Source organism: Mirounga leonina, unplaced genomic scaffold (assembly GCF_011800145.1).
Source record: "Mirounga leonina isolate KUSES-001 unplaced genomic scaffold, KU_Mleo_1.0 Mir_117, whole genome shotgun sequence".
NCBI classification, from domain to species: Eukaryota; Metazoa; Chordata; class Mammalia; order Carnivora; family Phocidae; genus Mirounga; species Mirounga leonina.
In genome coordinates, this window is record NW_023270274.1 from 686,917 (window position 1) to 710,642 (window position 23,726).

Here is a 23,726-nt window from a genome sequence, read left to right on the forward strand (position 1 = left end):
ACGCTGACCCCGGCGGGGGCGGGGGTCCCCCTCTCGGCACGCTGACCCCGGCAGGAGCCCGTGGCAGGCTGGAACTGAGGGCAACAGGCAGGAGTGGACCCGCAGAGAACGCTGCCCGGCGGCCCAGGGCCGCGGCCAGCCTGAGCTTCCGGTGTCCGCAGAGGCTGGGTGACCCCGTGTGCCCTTTCCCGCAGCTGCCCAGCAACGCCTCGGGGACTGCAGGCGGCGCCTGTTTGCCGTTTTACCGCTCCTCTGCCGCCTGTGGCTCCGGGATCCAAGGCGCCTTCTTTGGCAACCTGACCTCGGCCAACCCGCGACAGCAGATGAACGGGCTGACCTCGTTCCTGGACGCGTCCACGGTGTACGGCAGCTCCCCGGCCTCGGAGAAGCAGCTGCGCAACTGGACCAGCGCCGAGGGGCTGCTGCGGGTCAACACGCGCCACGGGGACGCGGGCCGCGCCTACCTGCCCTTCACGCGGCCGCCCGCGCCCACGGCCTGCGCGCCTGAGCCCGGCCCCCGCGGGACGGCCGGAGCGCCCTGCTTCCTGGCGGGGGACGGCCGTGCCAGCGAGGTGCCCGCTCTGACAGCCGTGCACACGCTCTGGCTGCGTGAGCACAACCGCCTGGCGTCCGCGCTCAAGGCTCTCAACGCGCACTGGAGTGCCGACACCACCTACCAGGAGGCGCGCAAGGTGGTGGGCGCCCTGCACCAGGTGCGCAAGGCCCTGCGGCGCCCCGCGTGCTCGTGGGGGCGCAGGGGCGTGTGGGGGCGGGCTCAGAGTAGAAAGTGGGGTCCCGGCCCGCAAGCCGAGGGCCCGAGGCTTCCGTTCCGCACGCAGCTAGGTCTGGACAAGGTCCCCTGCGAAGTGTGAGAACACGCGTAGTTAGTGACATGGAAGTGGGAGCCATATAGGATCTGTGAGCGGGGTTTAGGCAGATCTGGAGGACAGCGTACAGTGCGACCTGGAAACCTGTCACTGTTTCAAATAGCTTGTCGGACATGATCTGACCTTGAACAAAGTGGTGTCCGAGTCAGGCTCAGGGGAGTGGTTCCCCGGCTCCCGCTGGGGTGTCTTGCCCCCGCCTCTGCCGCAGGGAGTCCTCCCGGCTGTGTCCCCGACAGCGGCGTGCTTGGTTGTGTGTGCCTGTGACCTTTCCCGAACACGAGCTCCGTGGGCACGCGCGGTCCGCCGCTGGACCGGGCTGTGCACAAAGTGGGCACTCGGGAGTGCGTGCGGGAAGCCCAGCTCCCAGCGTCATGCCAGGACATGTCCACGTTTCTCGGCTTCACCGTTCACTTTCAGATTCCCTAGTGTGTTTTTCTCAGTCAATAGCTTCTCTTCGGTGTTTTTGGCAAATACCTCGGAAACCCTAAAATAACAAGAGGTTGCGTTTGTGTTGATAAAACCCTTCCCGAGATGAGGGCTGCGTCCGGCGGGTTCTCGCAAGGCTGTCCCTCTTTGCTGCTTCCGTGGTCTGGATCGCTCCTCTCCTGAAGAGCAGTATGTCACTAAGAAGAAGGTCTGCAAATTAGAAGAGAGAGAGCACGCCCAGCTCCATGGCTGCCACCCAGATCTGAGCAGCTAGGCCCAGGGACACGTGGCCGGCCTTGGCTCCTGCCCCACCCCCCCGCACCTGAAGCAGCGGCGCCCCGACTGCCTCCTGCACCTGCACAGCCTCTCGCCAGCCCCGCCCTGTCCGCCAGGGCCCCGCGCTGCTCCCCACTGAGGCTTTGCCCCGACTTCCTCTGCAGCTCGTTCCAGGGTCCCCTCTGCCCCAGGACAGACAGCCCTGTGCAGGCGTGTCCCCGGGCTCTCCCTCCCTGCTCGTGCCTCTGCATGTCGGGACAATGCGCCCTGTGCCCACTGGGACCCAAGTCAAACTTCAGAGAAAGGGAAGCAGACGTCATTAGAATTGTTTCCACTGCAATTTAAAGCTGTCTAGTGTCCCTGGCGGGGAAGAGGAAGGCCGTTTCCCTTGTGCTGTGGGGACAAGAAGCAGAAGTGGGGCAGCAAGAGCCACACCGACCTCCTGTGTGGAGAAGCCCGAGGACAAGCCTGTGGCGCCAACCTGGGCTGAGGGCCAGGTTCTGCACGACTAAGTCGTCACTACTCTGCGTGCTGATCAGTGACCCAGGTGCTCCTCACTCGTCGCTGAACCGGCTCAGGGATGACCCATCTGGCAAGGAGCCCTGGACCAGCCTCCATTCGGCGTCTTCCAGGCCCCAGAGGTGAAAGCATGGCTGCGGCACCTTTGGCCAAGTGGGAGGCTGCCTACCAGCAGCTGCCACTCCCGCTGCACTCCTGCAAAGTACAGATCATGCATTCAGAAAACACATCTTGTTTGGAAGGGACCTATTATACAGATGCAGATGGTGGCTGTTGTTTCTTCCAACAGTCGGAGAATGTGAACAGCTTGTCTGCTGAACTGATAAGCTACAACCGAAGACCTTCATGTTCTGGGACAGTCTTTCCCATTGGCTTATACCTCACTGGATGTCATTTATTGACCAAAATCTTTTTAAATACTGAAAGAATTTGACACTGATTTTTACAGCAAAGGAATTACTGTTAAATCTACAAGCAGAGCCCTTGTACCTAATCCTCTGGGGAGCACGCACCAAACAGAAACCACAGGACTATGGCCGCCTTGTTACTGCTGACGGGGCTCCTCACGGCACGGGCGCTGGAATCAGAGACCGGGGCTGATGCTCTGCGGAGGGGAGGGTGCTCCCCCGCAGTGAATCCACAGTCGTAGACCTGTGCTGCCCACGGCCATGCCCGCCTGGGCCTCAGACCTGAGCTTCTTCCCCGGCCGCCACAGCCCCACCACCGTCCCATGAAGGTCCCTGCAGCCGGCTCGCAGAACTCCTGAGTACCAGAACAAACAAACAAACACCCTTGTGAGAACTCACTTTGAGGCCTTAGTGCAGGGCAGGGCGAGCGGAGAGAGACCCAGTCCAGTCAGCGGACGGCGTGGTCCAGTGATCACAAAAGGCACCTGCCGAGGCTCGAGTGCCAGGTCTGTCCTGTCCCTTTAGATAACGCGGTGCATCTTCCAGGCGGAGACCAAAATAGAACGAGGCCTCATTTACAAAACACACGCATGGTTTTGGCTCCTGTGGAGACCCCTGCCAGCCCCTTTCCTTCGTGTTTCCATTACAAAGAACTTACAAACTGACAGAACAACTCAGGGGGAAAAGAAGGAATAACACAGGGGTCCCGGCATAACTTTTAATCTGCCAGAGCCATTCAGATCACAAGTAAACTTCAGGCGGTGTGTCATTTCCTTACAGCTCCTGGGGAGGGGGTCCTCCACACGCACTGACCCACTCCGGGCAACAAATGTATCTGCCATATGGAGACCACACAACAGACCCAACAGAGAAAGCCATGCATGTTTCCTACTCTCACAAAAACTCCATGAAAAAGGCTTTTCCAGAAAAGGAAGCCAGGTCAGAGAGGCCACCCAGCACCCCACCCCCCAGACTCGCACAGCTAAGAAGTAGGAGGTGGGATTTGAGCTCACGGGTCTGAATCCTGAGCCTCTGCTTCTCAGGTTCCTTGAAACACCTAGATCTCTGACTTCTCTTCTTCTTTTTTTTTTTTTTAATTTTTTTTTTTTAAGATTTTATTTATTTGCGAGAGAGAGAATGAGAGACAGAGAGCATGAGAGGGAGGAGGGTCAGAGGGAGAAGCAGACTCCCTGCCGAGCAGGGAGCCCAATGCGGGACTCGATCCCGGGACTCCAGGATCATGACCCGAGCCGAAGGCAGTCGCTTAACCAACTGAGCCACCCAGGCGCCCTCTGACTTCTCTTCTGAGCTCAGCATTGATGGAGTGCCCACGGTGAAGGGGGCGAAGAGGTTGGGGGAGGAGTGCAGTGTGGCAGCCAGTCTCTGCGTGGTGCACTCCCAAGCTTTACGTGGCCTGCCCTGCCCTGAGGGGTGTTTGGGGGTGTCACTGACATGCCCCCCAGCTCCGTAAGTGTAAGAGCTGTGAGGATGCTCTTTGGATCCATTCACCTGTTCACCTGTTCCCTTACCTGGATGGCATGTTCCTCCCGGGACAACTCTGCCTCCCAGGGGATGCTCAGGAGGAAGTCCTTCCCTGTTGCTGGGTGTGGCCCAAGTCTGGCACCGTGGGCCCTGCTGCCGGTAGCCCCTGCTCAGAAGCTCTCCTGTTTTCCTCTCTCCGTAGATCATTACCATGCGGGACTATGTTCCCAAAGTCCTGGGCCCCGAGGCCTTCCAGCAGCACGTGGGCCCCTATGAGGGCTACGACCCCGCTGTGGACCCCACCGTGTCCAATGTGTTTTCCACGGCCGCTTTCCGCTTCGGCCATGCCACGGTGCACCCGCTGGTGAGGCGGCTGGACGCCCGCTTCCAGGAGCACCCCGGCCTTCCCCCTCTGCGGCTGCAGGACGCCTTCTTCAGCCCGTGGAGGCTTCTCAAGGAAGGTGGGCTTCCCCTCCTGCTGGAGATTGGCCTCCCTCCCGCCGGCTCCCCGAAAGTGCCCACCACCCCACGGCGAGGGCCTGCTTTCACCTCGCATCACACGGGGCTGCATAATATCAGTGTTTATAGGGGAAACAGATGCATTTAAAGTCTTTTAAAGGCTAACCTGCTCATCCAGACATCTCCCCTAGGGTTTCTGACGTTCTTCAGAGCTCACAGGGCAACCACCCCAGGTGCAAGTACCTCTGACCTATTATTTCAGAGCTACTGAAGTAGAGACCCATGTGCACCTGTTCAGTGTAAATAACAGCATCTTCCCCATTAAACATGCAGCCTGCTCCTGCCTCGTCCCCCCCACAGAGCACTGGAGCATGAACGTCCGCACAACAGGGCCTGGGAAGGGTTGTTTGTACCCCTTGTCCTCCCAACATCCTCCTTCTAGAAGCTTCTGGCCTGTTGCAAAGGGTGCCTGGCACCCAGTGGACGCAGCAGGGGGAGGGGAGGGGAAGCAGTCACCACACGCGATCTTTGCTCCCACGTGAATGTGTGCGGAGCATGACGGAGAGAGGCCAGGGTCAGCCAGGTCACCAGGACCCCGTCCTTCGATGGCACCCAGGCTACCCCCCACAGGCCAGAGCGCGTGCACTTTCTGGGTTGTGTTGTTGGAGCGCCAGGAGGCTAGGCAGGCGTGATAAAGGACCCACGTGATCGGGGTGGGAGGGAGCCCAGAGGTGGGCTTTTCCATAAGGGGTCCTGTGGAGAGGGCTGGCACTTGGAGGTGAGGGGAGCAGGTGCCCCGACCGACCCACCTCTGTTCAGCCACCTTCTGCCACGGGATACAACACGAAAACTTCAGGACTGCTTGGCTCCTTCTCTGGGTCCCCTTCAGACGTGAGGCCTGCCCCTGCACCTGCTGGTCAGTCCCTGGGGATCCACACGGCGGAACCCAAGCAGTACTTGGAAATTCTCAGGATCGCTTAAAGTGAATTCGTGACCTTGAATTCCTGACCTTGTTAAGAACAAGCAGAGTTTGCTATGTGAGGTATTATTACTGTTCCTCCAGGACTCAGGAGATGACCGCGCCTCTTCCATGATGTTTTCCAGGTGGTTTGGACCCCCTGGTGAGGGGCCTTCTCGCGAGACCAGCCAAGCTGCAGGTGCAGGACCAGCTGATGAACGAGGAGCTGACGGAGAGGCTGTTCGTGCTGGGGAGCTCGGGCAGGCTGGACCTGGCGTCCATCAACCTGCAACGCGGCCGGGACCACGGCCTGCCAGGTTTGCCCGCCCCCGGCTCCTCCCTGGGCTCCCCTCCTGCCTGAGCCGTGGCGGCGGCCACCTCACAGCTGTTCTTTGGAAGCAGTGTCTCCAGTCTCCGGCCAACTTACAGCGCTCTGGTTCCTCCACCGGGAGCCCATTCAGTGTTGCTTCGAGGACAGAGGCCCACAGGGTGCCCAGGGCCTCCCAGTGGGGCGGAAGCAGTCCCCAAACAGGGAGAGGGAGGTGGTCTGGCCTGGCGCTTTTTGGGAAGTCCGAGGGCCGCTGTCCTGCCCGCCCCTCCCTCTCACCTCCCCTGGGGCCAGCACACATCCTCAGCTGCCTCCAGGGTGGTCACTCACCAGCGGTCCCATCCCCTGGCCACTCTGTGGATGGGGACCCTCTTCTCGGGCCCGCCCCCGGCTCCCCACTCCCACTTGCTGTGCCCACTCCAACTCCATCCCCCTCACCTGTCCCAACCCTCCCCACCGCTCCCTGAGGCTGGCCCTGACACCCTGCCCACCGTGGCCTTTCCTCCTGGGGCTCCTGTAGTTCAGCTCTCTGGTCAACCCTGCCTGCTGCAACTGCAGATCCGGGTGGAGCCAGCTCTGGTGAGGCAGGCGGGGCGGGCACGTGGATGGAGGGCAAGAACACCGGCAACCCCCCGCCCCTGCAGGCTACAACGCGTGGAGGGAGTTCTGCGGCCTGCCCAGACTGGAGACGTGGGCCGACCTGCGCACCGCCATGGCCAACGCGAGCATCGCCGGCCGGATAATGGACCTGTATGGGCACCCCGACAACATCGACGTCTGGCTGGGCGGCCTGGCCGAGACCTTCCTCCCCCAGGCCCGCACGGGTCCGCTGTTCGCGTGCCTCATCGGGAGGCAGATGAAGGCCCTGCGGGACGGGGACCGGTGGGTACTGCCGCTGGGCTCTTCTGTGGCCCCCACTCCACACGGTCCCAACACAGCTGTGTCGTGGGCACTCACGCAGCCCGGCCGTCTCTGTGGGGCCGTGAACCCGGGTCATCACAGAAACGCAGCGTTGGCGGCATGAGCACGCTGAGCACTAGAAGCGAGAGCTGCCGTTGATGCGTCCGAAGGACCCGGTCTCACGTGTGAGCGGACGTCATGTGGAGAGCACAGGTGTTTCTGACACCCAGAAACCCACCTTTGGGTGTCCTCTCACACGGCTGCCGATTTGGGCAGGTGGGCGCGGACCGAGGCGTGAGACCCAGGCCCAGGACGGCATCCGAGCGCGGGGTGGGTTTGCTGCCCTCTGTCGGCTCGGCCTGGGCCCCCGCCCCTTGAAGGTCCCTGGGGGAGTCAGCCAAGCCAGCTCCTGATCCCGGGCCCAGCTTGTCAAGAGTGAGGAGTCTGGGAACACGCGACGCGGAGGACCGCACAGGACACCCTGTCTGCCCTGACGGGAGGCACCCTCGGTCGCGGACTCCCCTGCAGCATGCTCGGCTCTCTCCTCCCCTGCAGGTTCTGGTGGGAGAGCAGCGGGGTGTTCACCGAGGCCCAGCGGCGCGAGCTGGCGAGGCATTCCCTGTCCCGGGTCATCTGTGACAACACGGGCCTCCCCAGCGTGCCCACTGACGCCTTCCAAATCGGGAGATTCCCGCGGGACTTTGAGTCATGCGAGAACATTCCGGGTCTGAACCTGGACATGTGGAGGGAGGCCCTTCCTCAAGGTGACGTGAAGCCCATTTTAAATTATGTTGTGCATGTGGATTGTTTTCAAGGATGTCACGTGCCAAAAGGCACACCCAGAGGGGGAGGTGAGCACCCCAAGTCTGAGCTGTGCACGTAACCCCCGAGTGGGGGTGGGCGGTGGGTGGATGAGCGCATGGGGCTTGGGGCACAAGGCGTCCACTGAGCCTCTGTGGCACGTCCACAGAGATGCACCCAGTGTCAGGAAGCTGTGTGCCCCGCTAAGCTGTGGTAGAGGCGGCTCCAGCTGGGAGGTGGGAATTCGGAAAGGCAAGAAAGTGGGGGAGATGAGGGAAGTGAGGGAGGTGGGGAGGTGAGTGGAGAGGAAGCGAGGGGGTGAGGGAGGTGAAGAGATGAGGTGAGGGGGAAAGGGGGTGAGGGGATGAGGATGTGAGGGTGTGAGGAGGTAAGGGATGAGGGGGTGGGGAGGTGAGGAGGTGGGAGAGATGGGGGAGCTGAAGAGGTGAGGGGTTGAGGGGTTGGGAAAGGTGAAGGGGTGAGGAGGTTAGAGGGTGAGGAGATGGGGGAGATGAGGAAGATGAAGGGATGGGGGAAGTGAGGGAGGTGAGGAGATGAGGTGAGAAGGTGAGGGAGGTGAGGAGATGGGGAGGTGAGAGATTGAGGGGGTGGTGGGGTGAGGGTGGTGAGGTGAAGGAGGGGGGGAGGTGAGGGGAGGAGGGAGGGGAGGGGAGGAGGGAGGTGAGGGGAGGAGGGAGGTGAGGGGAGGTGAGAGGGTGAGGGGGTGGGGGAGGTGAGAGGGTGAGGGAGGTGAGGAGGGGGGGAGCTGAGGTGAGGAGGGGGCCCCCAGGCAGGAGGAAGTCGCCGGGCGCCATCGTGACTGCCAGCCCCGGGCTGGGTGAGCGGGAGCGGCATGTTGGGTGGGGACATGGCTGGAGGGGTTGGCTCAGAGCAGCGACCCGAGGCGCGTGGGGCTCGCTCCTCATCGCCGCCGCACCCCGTCGCGCGCGGCCTGGACGGAACCGTGGGACGTGGGGCCCCCGCGGGCGGGCCGGGCAGTGAGCGGTGTCTGTCTTCCGTCCGGGCGCAGGGGACGCGTGCAGCCTCCCGGACGGCGTGGACAACGGGGGCTTCGCGCTCTGCGGCGAGTCTGGGCGGCGCGTGCTCGTGTTCTCCTGCCACCACGGGTTCCGGCTGCAAGGCCAGGAGCAGGTGGCCTGCTCCCCCCGCGGCGCGGATCCCCAGCCCCCCGTCTGCAGAGGTCAGTGGCTCCCGGGCACACAGGCTTTACCGACTTTACCCCCGAATCTGCAGCTTTCAAACAGGAAGTAAGGATAAGTGTCGTTCACAAAAGGGTGCGTCTGGCTGGCGGCGTCTTCCCAGGCATCGCGTTGGCACCGATATGGCGTTCCCGCCGGGGCCGGCATGCGCCCCAGCGGCCCCTTTCTAGATAACGAAGCATCGAGACCGTCACGGTGACGCAGGCAGGGAAGGGGGCACGTTAGTGACTTACAGGAAGAGCTTCTAGAGCCCGTTCCTCAGATGAAACCAGAGAGAAATGCTTCCACTCCAAACAGCCCACAACAGACTTGTCACCCGGCCGCATCCTCACCCCGTGTGCGCTGGGCTGCGTGCGCCCGGGTGGGGACTTGCAGCCAGAACGCGAGTGCAGGTGGGAGCCTCCGGGGTCTGCCCCCGGTGCCCCGAGCCACCTCGCGCTCGGCTGCTTGGAACAGTGTCGGGGGCAGGGTGCAGAGCTCAGGTGACGGGCCTGGGTCCCCAAGTCGCTCCTGCAGAGAAGCGGGCAGCAGGGACGTCCCTGGGGGCCCTCTGTGCATCGGACCCCGAGGTCGGGGATTCCTGGTGACTCCTTCAGAAATGACCCACAACCTGAACTCGCGACCCTGTCAGCGGGCACGAGGTGGTGGCCGGGGAAGCGATGCTGGCAGCTGGAAGCACGCACAACGGACTCGCGGGCCCACGGACCGCGGCCACGGCCAGCTGTGACAGGAGCCTGGTGTCAGGCGTGGAGCCGCGTGCAGGCTGCTCGTCATGAGCTGCATGTAGCTCGGCACAGGGAAGGGAGAGAAGGACTCGTGTGTAAGATGATGAAAACTCTGGGGATGGGTGGTAGTGACAGTTGCATATGAATGCCTCCAAAATGCACAGTTAAAAATGGTTCAGATGGTCAGTGTTCTCCTCAGTAACAAAAATGCCCGATTCGGTTTTGGATGTCCGGACTGCCCTGTCGTGGGAGGGCAGCAGTGCTCCAGCTTCGGGCTCTAAATCCTATAGGAAGACTGAGCGAGACCATGAGCACCCGGACCCACGACGCCACAGTCCCATGCACCTGCCAGGCTCGCGGCAGGGTCTCACGGGGAGCCGGGTCGCCGGCTCCAGAACCAGGTCCAGGGAGTGCCCCTGAGGGACAGCCCATGGCACAGAAACAGCCAGGTCAGAGCCTGCCGGGGCCGGGACTTTGGTGCCAAACTCATGACCGCACTGGGAAACCTTTGCACCCAGATTGGCACAAGCAGGTGTGAGCAGCTGGGCTGGTGGATACCCTGTGCCTCGCCAGGGCGTGATCGAGGGCAGGGAGACCTCCCAGAGAGCTCTGTCAGGGATTCGCCTTCCAGAAAGTTCGCCTTACAGGAACGCACAGTGCTGTGTGCCTCACACCCTTTTACCTAAATGCCTGGACATTTGATGTGTTGATTTTGGCTGTTTTCGGTATTCGTGACCCCCAATCTCTATTCTTGACGTCCCTTCCCAGCCCACCCATCATGCCTTTCTTCTTCCTTAATCCCTCAACCAACAATTACTCTCCCCCTGAAGTGGGCAGTGCACGCCCAGCTGTGCCCGGCTCGTACTGACCGCTAGCCGTGAGCCTCGGCTCAGTTCTGAGCCTGACGGGTGCTCCTGGGGGTGACAGGGTGAACCTGAGGGCTGCTGGGGGCACGGCCCGGGTGTTGTGGCAGCAGAGGCAGCCGCTCCAGGGCTCCCAGCGTCCCCGAGTCGGGACCTGCACGGTTACCGAGACCCTGGCTGGGCGGGGCGGGTCTGGGAAGGCTGGTAACCTGCTCTAACTGGACCCTGCTCCCCGCTGGCCCTGACCTGGTCCACGCCCCACGCGCCTGGCCTGGCCACCTCAGTGGCTCCTCGGTCTGCCTCCCAAACCCACAGCCTCTGTGACTCCGCGTCTGCAAACGTAAACTGGGGATGGTCATCGGTTCCCCTCGCGGCTTCTCAGTTCCTGAGTCAAATGCTCAGCAGAAGCACGGGGCATGGAGCCAGCATCATGAACACCATGCGTCAGGAGCGGCTGGCTTGGATTTCGGTGCATCCACACCGTGACCCCATGCGGAAAACATCAGCAGTATGTCCACTGACGTGCAGTGCTGTCCATGAAACATCAGAGTAAAAACGCACAGCGATGGGCGTAACAGGAACCTGCTTAGACTTTTTAAAAAACAATGGAGGCTGTTTATTTGTAAAATATTTGTAAATGTCTCCCTGAAGACGATGGCTCGTTAATCTTGGTTTCAAACTCGGCACAGTGAGACGGAATGAGGAAGGAGAGGGTATTGACTCTTTACTTACACAATGCTGTGTTTTGTCCTAATGCATAATTAAGATAGAATATCTTTAAACAAAGTCCAGAAACCAATGAGGAGCAGTGGATGGTATAAATGTACTATTAACATACACAAACATTTCCCACCTGATCTGTGCCCACGCCGGGAGTTTCTAGATCGAGAATCACAAGGGGAAACAGACTCGTGAACAGTGCAGTTTCATGTGGCAAAACTAAGAGCCTCCGCGGGTCCTCGGTGCACACGGCCACGGCTGCGGGCAGGAAAGCCGGGCTCACAGCAGGATTAACACGCAGATCTGATGAGATGCACTCTTCTCTTCACTCAAACCCTACTCATCCGCTAACCCACCCACAAGAAAGGGATGGAGAGAGAAATCTGTCAAATTAACTGTAATGAGTCTCTTTTGAGGGCTTTGAAGTCGGGAATTCATAGTGGACAAAAAGTGGGGTGTCTGTGGCCCTTTGCCCCTCGTAGCCAAGAGGATGTGTGATAGATGAACAAAGCCATGCTCCTGTCCACTGACAGTGAGGCCCCGGCCAGCATCCTGTGCTCAGGGGACGGGAAACAATGCTGGGCGGGTAGGCGAGCCTCCCTCACGCGGATCGACCCGGGAATCTGGGGACTCAGCGGGCCTGAGACCCGTGTGGGTCTGTCCCACCTGCCCTGCGGCTTCCCCGGGCAGGGAGACCAGAAAGTACGGGGTCACTGACTTGGGCGAAGCGTGTCCCCAAAAAGCACGCTGCAGTCCTGACCCCGGCTCCTTGAAGGTACATAATTATGCCCATTTACATGTGGGAGAAGTCTGTCTTGGGGCACAGCCCTCACCCTCGGCCTCCGCGTCAGGAGCAACCCCGCCCTGCAGCCCCACGTGCACTTGCCCCGTGGACAACACCCATGGCTTACGTTTGTCACTCAGCTCTGGTCAGGCTCCGAGTTCCCCACCTGCGCCCTGGGAGGCGAGCGTCACTCTGTGGCCAGACGCCGGCCTAGGCAGGGGTCCAGCCTCCACCAGGCAAGTGCCCGTGCGCCCTGTCCCCATGTCATCCAGGACCGTTGGTGGCACAGGGTCCGGATGAAGGCAAAGGGGCAGAGCCTGGCTCGGCTAGTGGTAAAGGCCGAGCTGGTGTTCGCGTCATTCCCCAAACACAGGACGGCCTGAGAGGGTGTGATGGTCTTATTTATTCAACACGTGCTCGGATCTGTAATAGACGTTGTCTGCTGACACTAAGACCACCCGTGTTTCCTGGAATTGGCCAGAAAAGAAACGTTACTGGCAGAAAAATGGACACAGCAGGTCATGTGGAAACAGGCCTTGGGAATCCGGCAAGGGTTCCAGGTTTCCGGCAGAAGAAGACGTGAGGGCAGAACCCCTCCCTCAGTGACGGTGGCTCGCCCAAACACACCAGCTCACCGGGCCTGGGAGTGCAGGCTCCAGCTCAGGGCTGGGAAGCCAGTGCTTCCCCCGTGGTCAGGGCCAAGGGTCGTGGGGTCTCGCAAGCTCTCTGAGGGTGAGCCGTCTGGTGGGAAAACAGTCCGAGCGGACGCACAGACCCAGCCCTGCCCTGGCCACCCCCGGCCCCCACGCTCCCATCCCCCACCAGGCCAGGTGCCACTCGGTGTGGAAGGTGCAGCATCCTCTACCCCCATCTGACCCTACATCTGATGAGGCACAGCTGCCCAGCGTGCCGTGAGCTCCCAGTGGCCCCACGGCGCACCCCGGCCATGCTGGCTCCCCTCATGCTCAGGCACGAGCACTTGGCACAAAGTCTGAATGGAAGCGAGCCATCAGCCCGGGAGGGACCGGACAGCATCAGTGTGGGCGGGGTCTCCTGCACAGCGTCATGGTCACGCCATGCAGCGTGGTCACAAAGTGGCCGATTGTCGGGCTGACCTCAGAGGACACCCCCTGGCAAGGAGAGAGCGGGTGCTCAGGCAGAGGCCTGGCACAAGGGGGCACGGCTGACAGGGTACTGGGGGTTCTCGGATTCTCTTGCCCACGGTTTGGGGAGAGTGCAGGTGCCTCCGGGGTGAGGGCCGGAGCCACCGGGGGACGGGGAGGACAGCGACATTGCCTGACCTCCGTGTGGTCTGTGCAGATATCAACGAGTGTGAAGACGTCACACACCCTCCCTGCCACCCGTCGGCCCGGTGCAGGAACACCAAGGGCAGCTTCAGGTGTGAGTGCACGGATCCCTACGTGCTGGGGGAGGACGGAAGGACATGTGTAGGTGAGTGCACTCCTCCGCGTCCTGAGTGGGCGATAGGCCCTACGGATGGTGGCAGGGTCATCCTCCCGGCTGCACTGCGCCCGTGAACACGTGTGTCCCGCCGTCACGCGTGGGCGAGAGTGATGGGGCCGCACCATCAGGTGACTGTTGGTGGCCTACCGCGTGCGCCCCTGGCCGTGGGCTGCACCCCGTGTCCTCCTCACATGCTTTCCCTCTGCCCCTCTCCACGGTGCCTCCTCCTGGAGAAGCCTCTAGCTTTACTCACAGTTCTTCTCTGTTTGAACATTTATTCTCCATGTATCTGCAGCTAGACCACTTTTGGTCACAAAAAACTAGAAAGCAGCAGCTCTCGCGTTCAGGGTTTTCAGGAAAATATCTAAAATGGCCGTCGGAAGGCCGCCCAGCGAGGCAGTCTGGTCCCATGCCGCACACACTCGCAGCAAGGGGGTCAGGGCAGTTCCCCGCCTGGGATGGCGGATCCGGAGCCTGCAGGCTGAGCCGAGGGCCCCGGGTCAGCAGTGCCGAGTCTGCCCGGGAAGACTTTCTGTGCTTCTGTAACGTCGGCTCTGGCAAGTGAAGGGCGCCCCTCCACGCCCTCCGCAGGGATGTTTGCTCCAGACCCCATCCCCGCCTCTCTGAATGACGCTGGCCCCAGAAAAGTGAGATTTCGTGCCGAGTGCACCCTGAGGGTGCACGTGTTGAGAAATAGTGACTCTTATTTGGGTCCTTGCACATGGTCACCCTGTCCTGGGTGGGTTGGGGCGCCGTCGTCTGCTGGAGCCGTTGTCGGCTTGCGTCCCCGTCGCCCTGCTCCCCGCTCCCTGCGTCGACAACCACTGGTGTCCACGATGTACTACAGGCTGAGTTTATGAGCCTCCAGGTAATTCCGGGAAAGCCGCACCACTTTGCAAGCTTGTGTAGGTGCGTTTTTGCACAGCTCTTCTCGGTCAAACACGCGTGCGGGCCTCCCCCCGGCGGGTGAGGATGAAGGAGACCCCGCGGCAGCCAGGAAGGCCCTGGGAACAGTGTCCGGAGACGAATCAGGGCTCAGCTGGCTCCGGTTTGGTTTGGGTTTGAGTCTTGGGACCACAGCTGTGCGTTCTCTTGCTCAGCTGCTGTAACAGCCCGGCTGGACCACACAGCAGGTGTGCTATCCCAGTCCTGGGGCTGCAGTCTGAGGTCCAGGCGTGGGCAGGGCTGTTCGTCGTGAGGCCTCTCTCCCGTGTCCTCACCGGGTCGTCCTTTCTCACAGGACACCAGTCACTGGGATGGGGGCCCAGCCTCATGGCCTCGTTTGACCCCAGTTACCTCTTCAGACCCATCTCCGTACAGCCACACAGGTGGGCATCTGGCAGGTGGGGCGGAGCCAGGGGAGAGTCGTTCCAGGCACCAGACGGGCGCAGGCTGAGCCGGCTGGGGTGCCGTGCAATCCGCCGAGGGGTCCCCGCTCCCACTCGGTCTGCCCTCCGAGGCCAGGGGCAGCTCTCTGAGCAGCGCACAGCTGCCGCCTGGGAGCTAGCTCGATGCAGGTGACAGGCCACAGAGGACGGTGGGCTTGTCTGTGGAGCCCGCTCATTATTGTCTTGGAAAAATCAGTGCCCGCACTCTGGACGATGCCCAGGCGGGCCGTGCTCACCACGGGGCCTCTCCTGTGCTGGCTGACAGTATTTTACCTTTTATTTGAAAGTGGATGTCCCGACCTCCTGTATTTCTGCTTGGCCAGCAGGGAGCCGGCAGCTCTGGAAGGGGTACATGTGTAGGTACCGGACCTGCACCCACAGAACAGCTGGCGATGCATGGGGATCCCAAAGCCCACCTTGCCCCGCAGGCACATCCTCGGCAGGTGGTGGGACCCAGAACAGGATAGGGCTGGAGAAGCCTCCTAGTCTATCCCCACTTTCTGGGTGTGGCTCAGACGCTTCCCAAGTCCCCTCCCTGAGACCCGGCATGTCCCAGGCCACCCCCGGCAGACTCCTTCCCCGTCCATGGCCGCTTCTGGTCTGTACCTGCCAACCCTGCTCATTTCTTCCAGTCGAGCCTATAGCTGGGACACCTGCTGTGTTTGGCCCCCCACGGCTTCCCCACAGGGCTCTGACCACCGCCCGGACAGTGCCCCGAAGTTTACCCTCTACCCACTTCTGCAAAAAGCAGGGTTGCCAAGGGCGCAAGCTCAATTGCGCCTCCAACCACCTGCTCGTTTGGCCCCTCTCTGAGCCCAGTGGAGGCAGGCCAGGTCCCCAGCCCCTCTGCCTGGGGCTCGCTCGTCTCTCTTGGCCAGCCCTCGAGGGAGGGCCTGTGGCCTGAGAAAGGGCAGGCACCCCTGTGCCCTCCACCAGCTCTCCCCACACCTCACGTTCGGGAGAGCCCATCTGTTGAAATGGCAGCTTTGGGCAGTCGCAAGTGGAGGTGAGCCCCTCAGGACCAGGGTGGGCTGGGCTCGTGGGGCACACTGGCTGCAGCCCTTGGCGGGTGGGCTCGCTAACCCGCTCCTTCTCCCCAGACTCCGGGAGGCTCCCGAAGGCGTCCCTGGTCTCCATCGTGTTGGGCGCCCTGTTGGTCGGCGGCCTGGCAGGCCTCACCTGGACGGCGGTTTGCCGGTGGTAAGTGCTCCCACTGAAGCTGACACGAGGCCGTTTCCTCCCCCGTGGGCAAGGCTGGTCTGTTTCAGAAGCCAGTGTAGATGCTCAGTGCCCCGAACCCCTCCAGCCCCAGAGCTATTTTGTACAAAGCCTTAGACTTCTGGTTCTTTATCATGCTTTAAGTAATGAAGGTGGAACAGTGACCCGCATACCTCGGGGTGTCAGGTGCCTGTGGAGGGAGATGCTGGGATGGGGATGCTTGGCAACGTCACCTGGTTGCATGAGATGCTCTCGTTAGGAGCAGAGAGTCTCACACAGGTTTCTCGGAGAATAAAGGTCATCCCTGGATAAAAACCAATTCTTCAGCTGTACCCCCTCCCCACCGCGGGGCAGACTCCTGGGAATTGGGAACTTGAAAGTTGGACTTTCATGTTAAAAATGGCCGAGTGGCGGGGCCTTCAGAGGGGGGTCTGAGTGTCTCTGTGGGAAACGGGTCTGCCCCCTGCTGCCCCTTCCTGACCAGTGGCTCTGAGGAATCAAGCTCAGAGTCTTGCTGAACTTTCTCATGGGCATAAACTAGAAGAAGCCATGGCTGGACCCGTCTGGGTCCCCCACCCCGCCGCGGAGCGTCTGCCGCGGTGCCCTTGCCCACTGCCGCGCCTGCTCCCCGGCCGCCCCCCGCGGTCCCGTCCCCCCGCCCCTCCACCACAGTGGTCGGGGGTCACCACCAGGAGGCCACCGTCGCGTTCCACTGCCAGCCGCAGCCTGGCTCCTATCCGAGCACCTGGGGGGTAACGCCCCGGGACCCGTGATGGCTCCGCTCGGCCTGCCAGCACCCATCTCCTTTAACCCCAAGACCCCCTCTGCCTCCTCGTCTTTACCTGACCCGTGACTTCACCATCTGTCTGGTAAATGTATTTAAATGACACACTTTCTAGCAGGTTCGTAACTTCTGGCAGAGCTAATGGGTGCCACTGTTCAGACGACACAGTGAGGAATTCCTTCAGCTTACCAGCTAATGCGAACCCCCAGCAGCTGTGGGTCTCACTGACTAGGTGAATCTAGCCATTATGTCGTTAAACTCTGCTCTCGATCATGTGAGGTCTTTGTTACTGGCTGAAATGCATCCCCCAAATTCACATGTTGAAGACCTGACCTCTGGTACCTTGGCATGTGACATATTTGGAAGCAGCGTCATTGGGGATGTAATGAGTTGAGGTGGGGTCGTGTCGGAGTAGGTGTCCCCAATCTAACAGGTCTGCTGTCCTCATGGGAAGGGGGAATAGGGTCAGGGACGCACACAGAGCGAAGGCCGGTGAAGATCAGGGCAGAGATTGGGGAATGCGTCTGCAGGGTCACCAGAAAACCCCCAGAAGCTGAGCTCCTCACGGCCTCAGGAGGAGCCAGCTGTCCCGACATTATGACCCCACACGTCCACACTGCAGAAGGGGGAGAGAACAGATTTCCGTGGCCAAGCCCATGGGGCCGTGGCCCGGTGTTACTGAAGCCCCAGGACCCAATACAGCAGTGCTGGGGTGTCTGTTTGCAGAATGTGTCGCTCGCACGCGCTGGTAACAGCTGGAATAGCTTCTGAGACCCAAGTTGTGCCCGGGTCTGGGGGCCTGGCCGTGGGCACCGCACCCCCCCCACCTCCTCCCAGTTTGCTTTGGCACCAAGTGTGATCACACCGTCAGGGCCGTCACCATGAGGACAGTCACCGTGAGGACTGTCACCATCAGGACCGTCACCATCAGGGCCATCACCATGAGGACCGTCACCATAAAGACTGTCACCATGAGGGCCATCACTGTGAGGACCATCACTGTGAAGACTGTCACCTTCAGGGCCATCACTATCAGGACCGTCACCATGAAGACCACCAACGTGAGGACCGTCACTGTGAAGACCGTCACTGTCAGGACTGTCACTGTCAGGACCATCACCGTCAGGGCCATCACCATGAGGACAGTCACTGTGAAGACTGTCACCATGAGGACCATCACTGTCAGGGCCATCACCATGAAGACCACCAACGTGAGGACCGTCACTGTGAAGGCCGTCACCATGAGGACCATCACCATCAGGACCGTCACCATTTGGGCTGTCCCCATCAGAGCCATCAGGGCCGAAACTGTCAGGCTGTCATTCTTTTTTTTTTTTTTTTTAAGGATTTTATTTATTTATTTGACAGAGAGACACAGTGAGAGAGGGAACACAAGCCGGGGGAGTGGGAGAGGGAGAAGCAGGCTTCCCGCTGAGCAGGGAGCCCGACGCGGGGCTCGATCCCAGGACCCCGGGGTCAGGACCCGAGCCGAAGGCAGACGCTTAACGACTGAGCCACCCAGGTGCCCTCAGGCTGTCATTCTGATGAACACTGACCGGTCATCACCTACATCCTCTTCAAGGCACCACTGCTGACCTGTTGGAGACATTATGTCAACTAACGTTTAAACAGCGTCTCTGGTTTTAGGTGGGGCTGGTGGCAGGAAATAGTCCTAAGGATCACCTGGTCTTAGAAGCTTAGACATTGGCAGTAATTAAAACCCATAGCCGGTCACCAAACGAACAAAGCGGTAGAAACGAGACAGGCCGTGGGCACACACCCCCGGACGGGCTGGTTGCTGCGATCCCATGGACTGAATGTCCACACTGTGAAGAACTGATGGGACCACAACTTAGTATTCACGTGGTTGTAAATGTCTCCGTTAGACATCAGTCCCCTTATCGTTATGCAAAGGTGCATCCAGACGCCACACAAGGAAAACAGATTTAAGATTGACAGCCACCCGTCAAATGATACATTTCCAGGAAATTTGGGAGGAAAGTGTCCACCGCACTGGATTCTCAACTCTGGAGCCTTAATACACGCCACCGAGCACCACTTTGTTTGCTGGTCAGGACGTGGCGAGCAGACCGTTGGGCCGCAGAGACGCTCAGAGCCGCATGAACAGGCAGGTATTGACTCGCAAAGGGCTGGGGGCCCGCGGCCTCTGTGGGGACCAGACAGACAGCACCTAAGCCCCCGGAGAGCGCAGCCCTGCCGCCACGCCCAGAAGTGCCCTCTCCACGAGCCCTGGCCCTGGGATCTGCTCCCCTCCCCACAACAAAAGGCCTTTCCTCTTGTATTTGAAACTGCTTTGGTTGAGAGCTTGAAACTTCCTGGTGTTTGGTCCTCCTGGGGAGAGAGGGAAGCTTGGAAAGGGGGGTTTGTCCTCTGGGATGGGAGGGCACAGGGTGCCGTCGGAGGGGGCTTTGCCCCTTGTGGGCTGACCCGAGGAACTGCCCTCTGCGGTGGCTCTCACGGGACAGTCCATTAGTGGGTGCTCACCCGGGTCACCCTCCCTGCTGTGTCCACACCAGTGACTCCGCGTCCACAACCCACAAACGCCCTGGCGTCTGGGCACCTGCTTCCCACCCAGCCCTTTGCCACGGGGCCGCGTGGCTTCATCCAAAGCACCTCCAGCCTCTTGTGCTTCCGGGAAAATGGTGGCCACGTGCCCAGCGCCGCTGTCCTGGATCAGTGGCGGATGTGCCCACTCCCACTCCCATGGGCCACTGACCCCCAGAAGAGCTCAGTGTCACCCGCTCACGGCCACGGGCAGGGGCGGAGGTGGGGGTGAGGCGGGAGGTTGAACCGTGCCCGAGACGTCTCTGCTCTGGTCTCCCTGTCCTTCCTTCTGCAACTCTGGCTGGTCCTTTCTGCCCCTCCGCCAGCTGCAGTTACCTGGCTTACCCGAGGTCTGTCTTCTTTTCCACATAGACACATACTGCTGGATCGTCCCCACTGCGTGTGGTGTTCTCTGTGCCCGTGGGTCCCAGTGCGTCCTGTCCACGTCCATTCCTCCCGTGACATTCCCTAATTTCCCTGTGACTCCCCTGGGCCTGCTGGTCGTCCGGGAGGGTGCTGTTCACACCCTGGGGACCCCCGGCATTGTGAGGGTCTGACGAGGAGGAGATGCAACCAGGACCGGCCCCAGCAGGACAGGAGCACAACGTGCTTCTGAGACGTTCGTGGATCAGGAAACCTACGTCCAGATGCAAAGTGTCTGCAGTGAGCCTGGAAAACAACAGAGAAAAAGGGAGTGGGGAGCCTGCCCACAGTTCAGTCTCTCTCCTGGGATTGTGATTTTCCGAATGCATTTCTGCAGGAATCAGAAGTGGATCAGATGAGTTTGGCAGGACTGGGGCTGGGGGCGGTCTCTGGGCAGGGCGATTCGTGGCCTGTGGCGGGGGTTCCTGGTGCTGGACCGGCTCCGCAGAACAGTGCAGGCCACGCTGCACCTTAACGCTCTCTTCTCTTTGCGGTAACTGGGGCCCCGGGCTCCTCGCCTGATGGATCGGGGAGGCACCGGCGTTCCAGCCCCCCTCCAATCACAGTGGCAACGTGACATTGTGTGTGTGATGGGCTCTGGGGGGTTCTCCTGAGTCGTGACCACCCTAACCAGATGTGTGCTTGTCCACAGGACGCTCACGGGCCGTAAAGCCTCACTGCCCATCGCGGAGGCAGATGGAAGAGGGACCTGCCAGCCGGGCCATGGAGCATGCCGGGACATGAGTGTGCCACAGCCTGGTGCCCCCACACCGGGCGCAGGGCAGGTGGGTGCACGCCTGGGTGAACGCAGGGTCGCCACACGTCACGCAGGCCCATTCAGACCAGGAGGCCATCACGGAGACCCTGGTCCTGTCCCTCGTGCGGTGACCCCCGCCGGTCCTGTCCCGCTGTGCACGGGCCTGCTGTGTGTTTACTGCTCATGCAAACTGGGTTTATACAAGAGGATGAGCTGTGAAAATTTTAACCTACCTTTTAAAAAGTGTAGACAAATCAGAACGAGTAAGCCAGAGCGAGATCATGACAGTACTCGCCGTTTGTACAAACCGGTTTCGAAACTGACAGCCGAGGGCAGGCATTCGCCTCAGTGTTACCCCAAGTCTCGGCCGAAGAAGACAGCCAGAGGCTGAAAGTGTTCACTTCTAGAATGCACTTTTTTAAAAAAATGGAATCATCACAAGTAGTGTGGAGACAACCAGTCTAGACTTGCGTGTTACTACTTTTACTTTGTCTGCATGACCACCGAGATGGGGCACTAAAGTCAGTGCGTGCCCGCGCCCATCCGAGACGTAGGCGGTCACCGGGACGCGCGGAGCTGGCTGGCCCTGTCCCCCGAGGCGTCCCGCCACAGCAGGATCCGCGTTCGCACCCACGCGGGACCCCAAACCCCTGCTGGAATGCACACGCGAGGCCCCTTCCAGCCACCCTGAGACGCACGTGTCCCCGGGCACGAGTAGCTGACTGAGACCCAGGGGCCCCGGCGGGTGTCCCGTCTGTCCGCGCGCTCAGAGTCACTTCTCTCCCACAGGACCCGGCCTGTGGATCCCAAATCCTTCTCTGCCAGTAGGAACCACAGTGGTGTGCTTGGAGGCCGGGCGTGAGCAGGTGCAGCTGTGGGCTGATTCCTGGGAGCGGACGGTCGGTCTCGGGACAGGAACTCCCTGCACAACGAGGGGGGGGCTGTTCACTCTGGAAACACCGATCCCGGCATTTCCACCCGGAATAAAGTGTGTGCTGTTCCCCAAGCAAGAGTCCCGTGTCCTTCGCATTCGCTTTCACGGGACGGTGACGGGGTGGACGCCGATCAGGACGCACTGACCCGGCGTTCAGGGCTTGACAACAGCTCCTGTTTCCAAAATCACCGCTGAGGCTGTTTTCAAGTCGAGGCCAATCTAGCATGTGCTCCAGTTACGATCCAGCACAGGCGAATAAATCGCAGCCCCTCACCGCCGTCTGGCGCTCTGTGTGAACCGCCTGACCCACTCCTCCTGGGGCTGCCTCCACACCCATCTACATGCTTACGAGCCTCTCCGTCCTGCCCGACAAGCGGGGACACTGCTCTGCACTCGTGTCCGTCTTCCCTGGTGTCGGCCCGCCCCTTCTCTTCCTTCCGCGCCGTTTCCTGCCTGCCAACCTGCTTCTCGGCGTCCCACGTCTCGGCGACCTCTGAGCCATGAATGCTCGGCGCCTGCGTCCCCTCCCGGCTGCGTCCCCTCCCACGGGCCCTCCCTGCGGGCGGCAGCAGGGGAAGGAGGATGGCTCTTGGGATCGTTGTTGCCCCCAAGGGGACTGCGGCAAAATCCCTTAGAGCCAGGCCCGCTCTGGGCAGCTGCAGCTCCCCCCCAGCTCCCCCCAACACGGGTCTCCCTTCTGAGGGTCCCCGGCCTTAGTGGCGTCAGGGAGCTGAGGTCCCCACAGAGCACTGATTGCCATGACCCTAGTTTTCTGCACGAAGTGACCGAGTGGCAGGCCACATCCCCTGCCCAGGTGGCCGGTCCCTCCCAGCCCCCCAGGAGATGGGAAGCCTTCCCTCCCAGCAGAACCGCACGTAGACGCACCTGCCCTGGAACATGGAGCATAGCTCGTGACAGAGAGACCAGGTTAGTCCAAGCAGCTCTTCCTGACACACAGGAGGGAGGACCTGGCGAGGAAATTGGTGAATGTTTGAGAAACAGGTCTTCCTGCTCATAACCTACAAATACTCTGTGTTCCTCACGGGGGCGGGTCCCAGATTCTTACTACTGTTCGGTTTAACATTAACGACAATGATTAAACCGCCATCAGAGGCACCCTGGGAGAGCTCACCGTGCGGAGCCCACGTCCCCCTGGACGTTAGGGGCGATAGTGAGCCCGCAAACACCGTGCAGCCTGTGCTCCTGGGCCTGGGACACCCTGGGACTCCGCAGGATTTCCGTAAGAAGTCGGGAATGGGGACGCACTGAAGGTCAGTCTTCCCCCGCGGCCCCTCAGCCTCCTGCTAGCATCAGCGGCCGGCGCGGCCCCCGGCTAGGGGTTCCTGTGCTGACTCTGCTCTGGGATCCTGTCTTTAGTGTCGTGGTTCCCGTGTGCTTGGTGTTTGCCCCATAAGCAGTATGATGAACAGCTACTTAGCCGGAAGGAGTAGTCCCGAGATAATTAAGTATCCACGGGTCACGATCCCAATGACCCTCAGCTGGGCCTTAATGTGCTCACACCGTCTTGTCACTTGTAGGGAATCCTTACTCTCCGTGAAATCAGATTGCTTTGGGGTATCGGTTACTTGGCGAGCATAACTCTGGATGACCTGCTGTCAGGACTGGCGATGGTTTGGTGGTGGTCTAAGCACTTGGACCAAGTATCCAGGGGTCCGTCAGCTCCCTTTCCAGGCCCCCCTGTGTCCGCTGTGCCCGGCTCGCTTCCCTTCCTTCCCTGGGGCTGTTCCCAGGAGGATGACCATGAAAACTGATGGCGTCCTTGGGATAATGAGCCTCACGGACGTTAGCCCTGGACGTCCCCCCCCCAAGGTCACTTCGGGCAGCCCCTTCATTTTGCAGGGGGCAGCCGACTCCCGGGTGCGGGCAGGGACCTGCTCTGCGTCACATGGCAAATTAAATTCAAGGAGCGGGGGAAACGCCGTCCCCGTGGCTCCTCGCGGATCCACCTGCCACTACCATGGAACCAACTGCCGGCATCTCCACCCCAAACCCGGACTCCCAACTGTGCGGTGGCTGTTTGGGAGCATCTGACCGCTTCCCGCGGGGGGAGCCGGGCCCCATCCTCGCTGGGCATGTCCATCGCCCGTGAGCCTCACCCCTGAGCGCCCCGACGGGAGCCCGGGCCTCGGTGGGGCTGGACACCTGCCCAGACCTCTTCTGAGCACTTGTCCGGGAATGCGCCGTTTTCCTTGGCCGACAGCACCGCCTGCTGGGCGCGACGGGGAGCACAACCCGTCCCCGCTGCTTTTCTCTGACGGGCCCCAGGCGCTTCAACGGCCGGCTTGGAAGAATTCCTCTTTGGCTCCAGCGTGAGGAACTGGTGCCACGTCCAAGGCAGCCGCTTACTGTACCTGCTTTATTTGGGAGTTAAACGCCTGGGGAGGGACAGGATGTGGCAAACCTCGCCCCCGAAGGCG

The 23,726-nt window shown here is 60.9% G+C and overlaps 1 protein-coding gene and 1 long non-coding RNA gene across 2 annotated transcripts in view; one reads left to right on the forward strand and one right to left on the reverse strand.

The window, feature by feature from the left end:
• LOC118007270 (thyroid peroxidase-like) overlaps window positions 1-20,485 on the forward strand; it is a 42,774-nt gene extending 22,289 nt beyond the window's left edge. The window contains 10 exon segments of the mRNA XM_035000256.1: window positions 195-713; window positions 4,200-4,458; window positions 5,561-5,731; window positions 6,387-6,624; window positions 7,198-7,406; window positions 8,474-8,644; window positions 13,076-13,207; window positions 15,708-15,807; window positions 20,250-20,343; window positions 20,345-20,485. Coding sequence (XP_034856147.1) covers window positions 195-713; window positions 4,200-4,458; window positions 5,561-5,731; window positions 6,387-6,624; window positions 7,198-7,406; window positions 8,474-8,644; window positions 13,076-13,207; window positions 15,708-15,807; window positions 20,250-20,343; window positions 20,345-20,485 — 2,034 coding nt within the window.
• A 196-nt stretch (window positions 20,486-20,681) lies between these two features.
• LOC118007263 lies at window positions 20,682-23,726 on the reverse strand. The gene is made up of 3 exons (XR_004678354.1): window positions 23,406-23,726; window positions 22,174-22,256; window positions 20,682-21,276 (listed from the first exon to the last, which is right to left on the reverse strand). It is a non-coding gene; the product is annotated as an uncharacterized LOC118007263 (long non-coding RNA).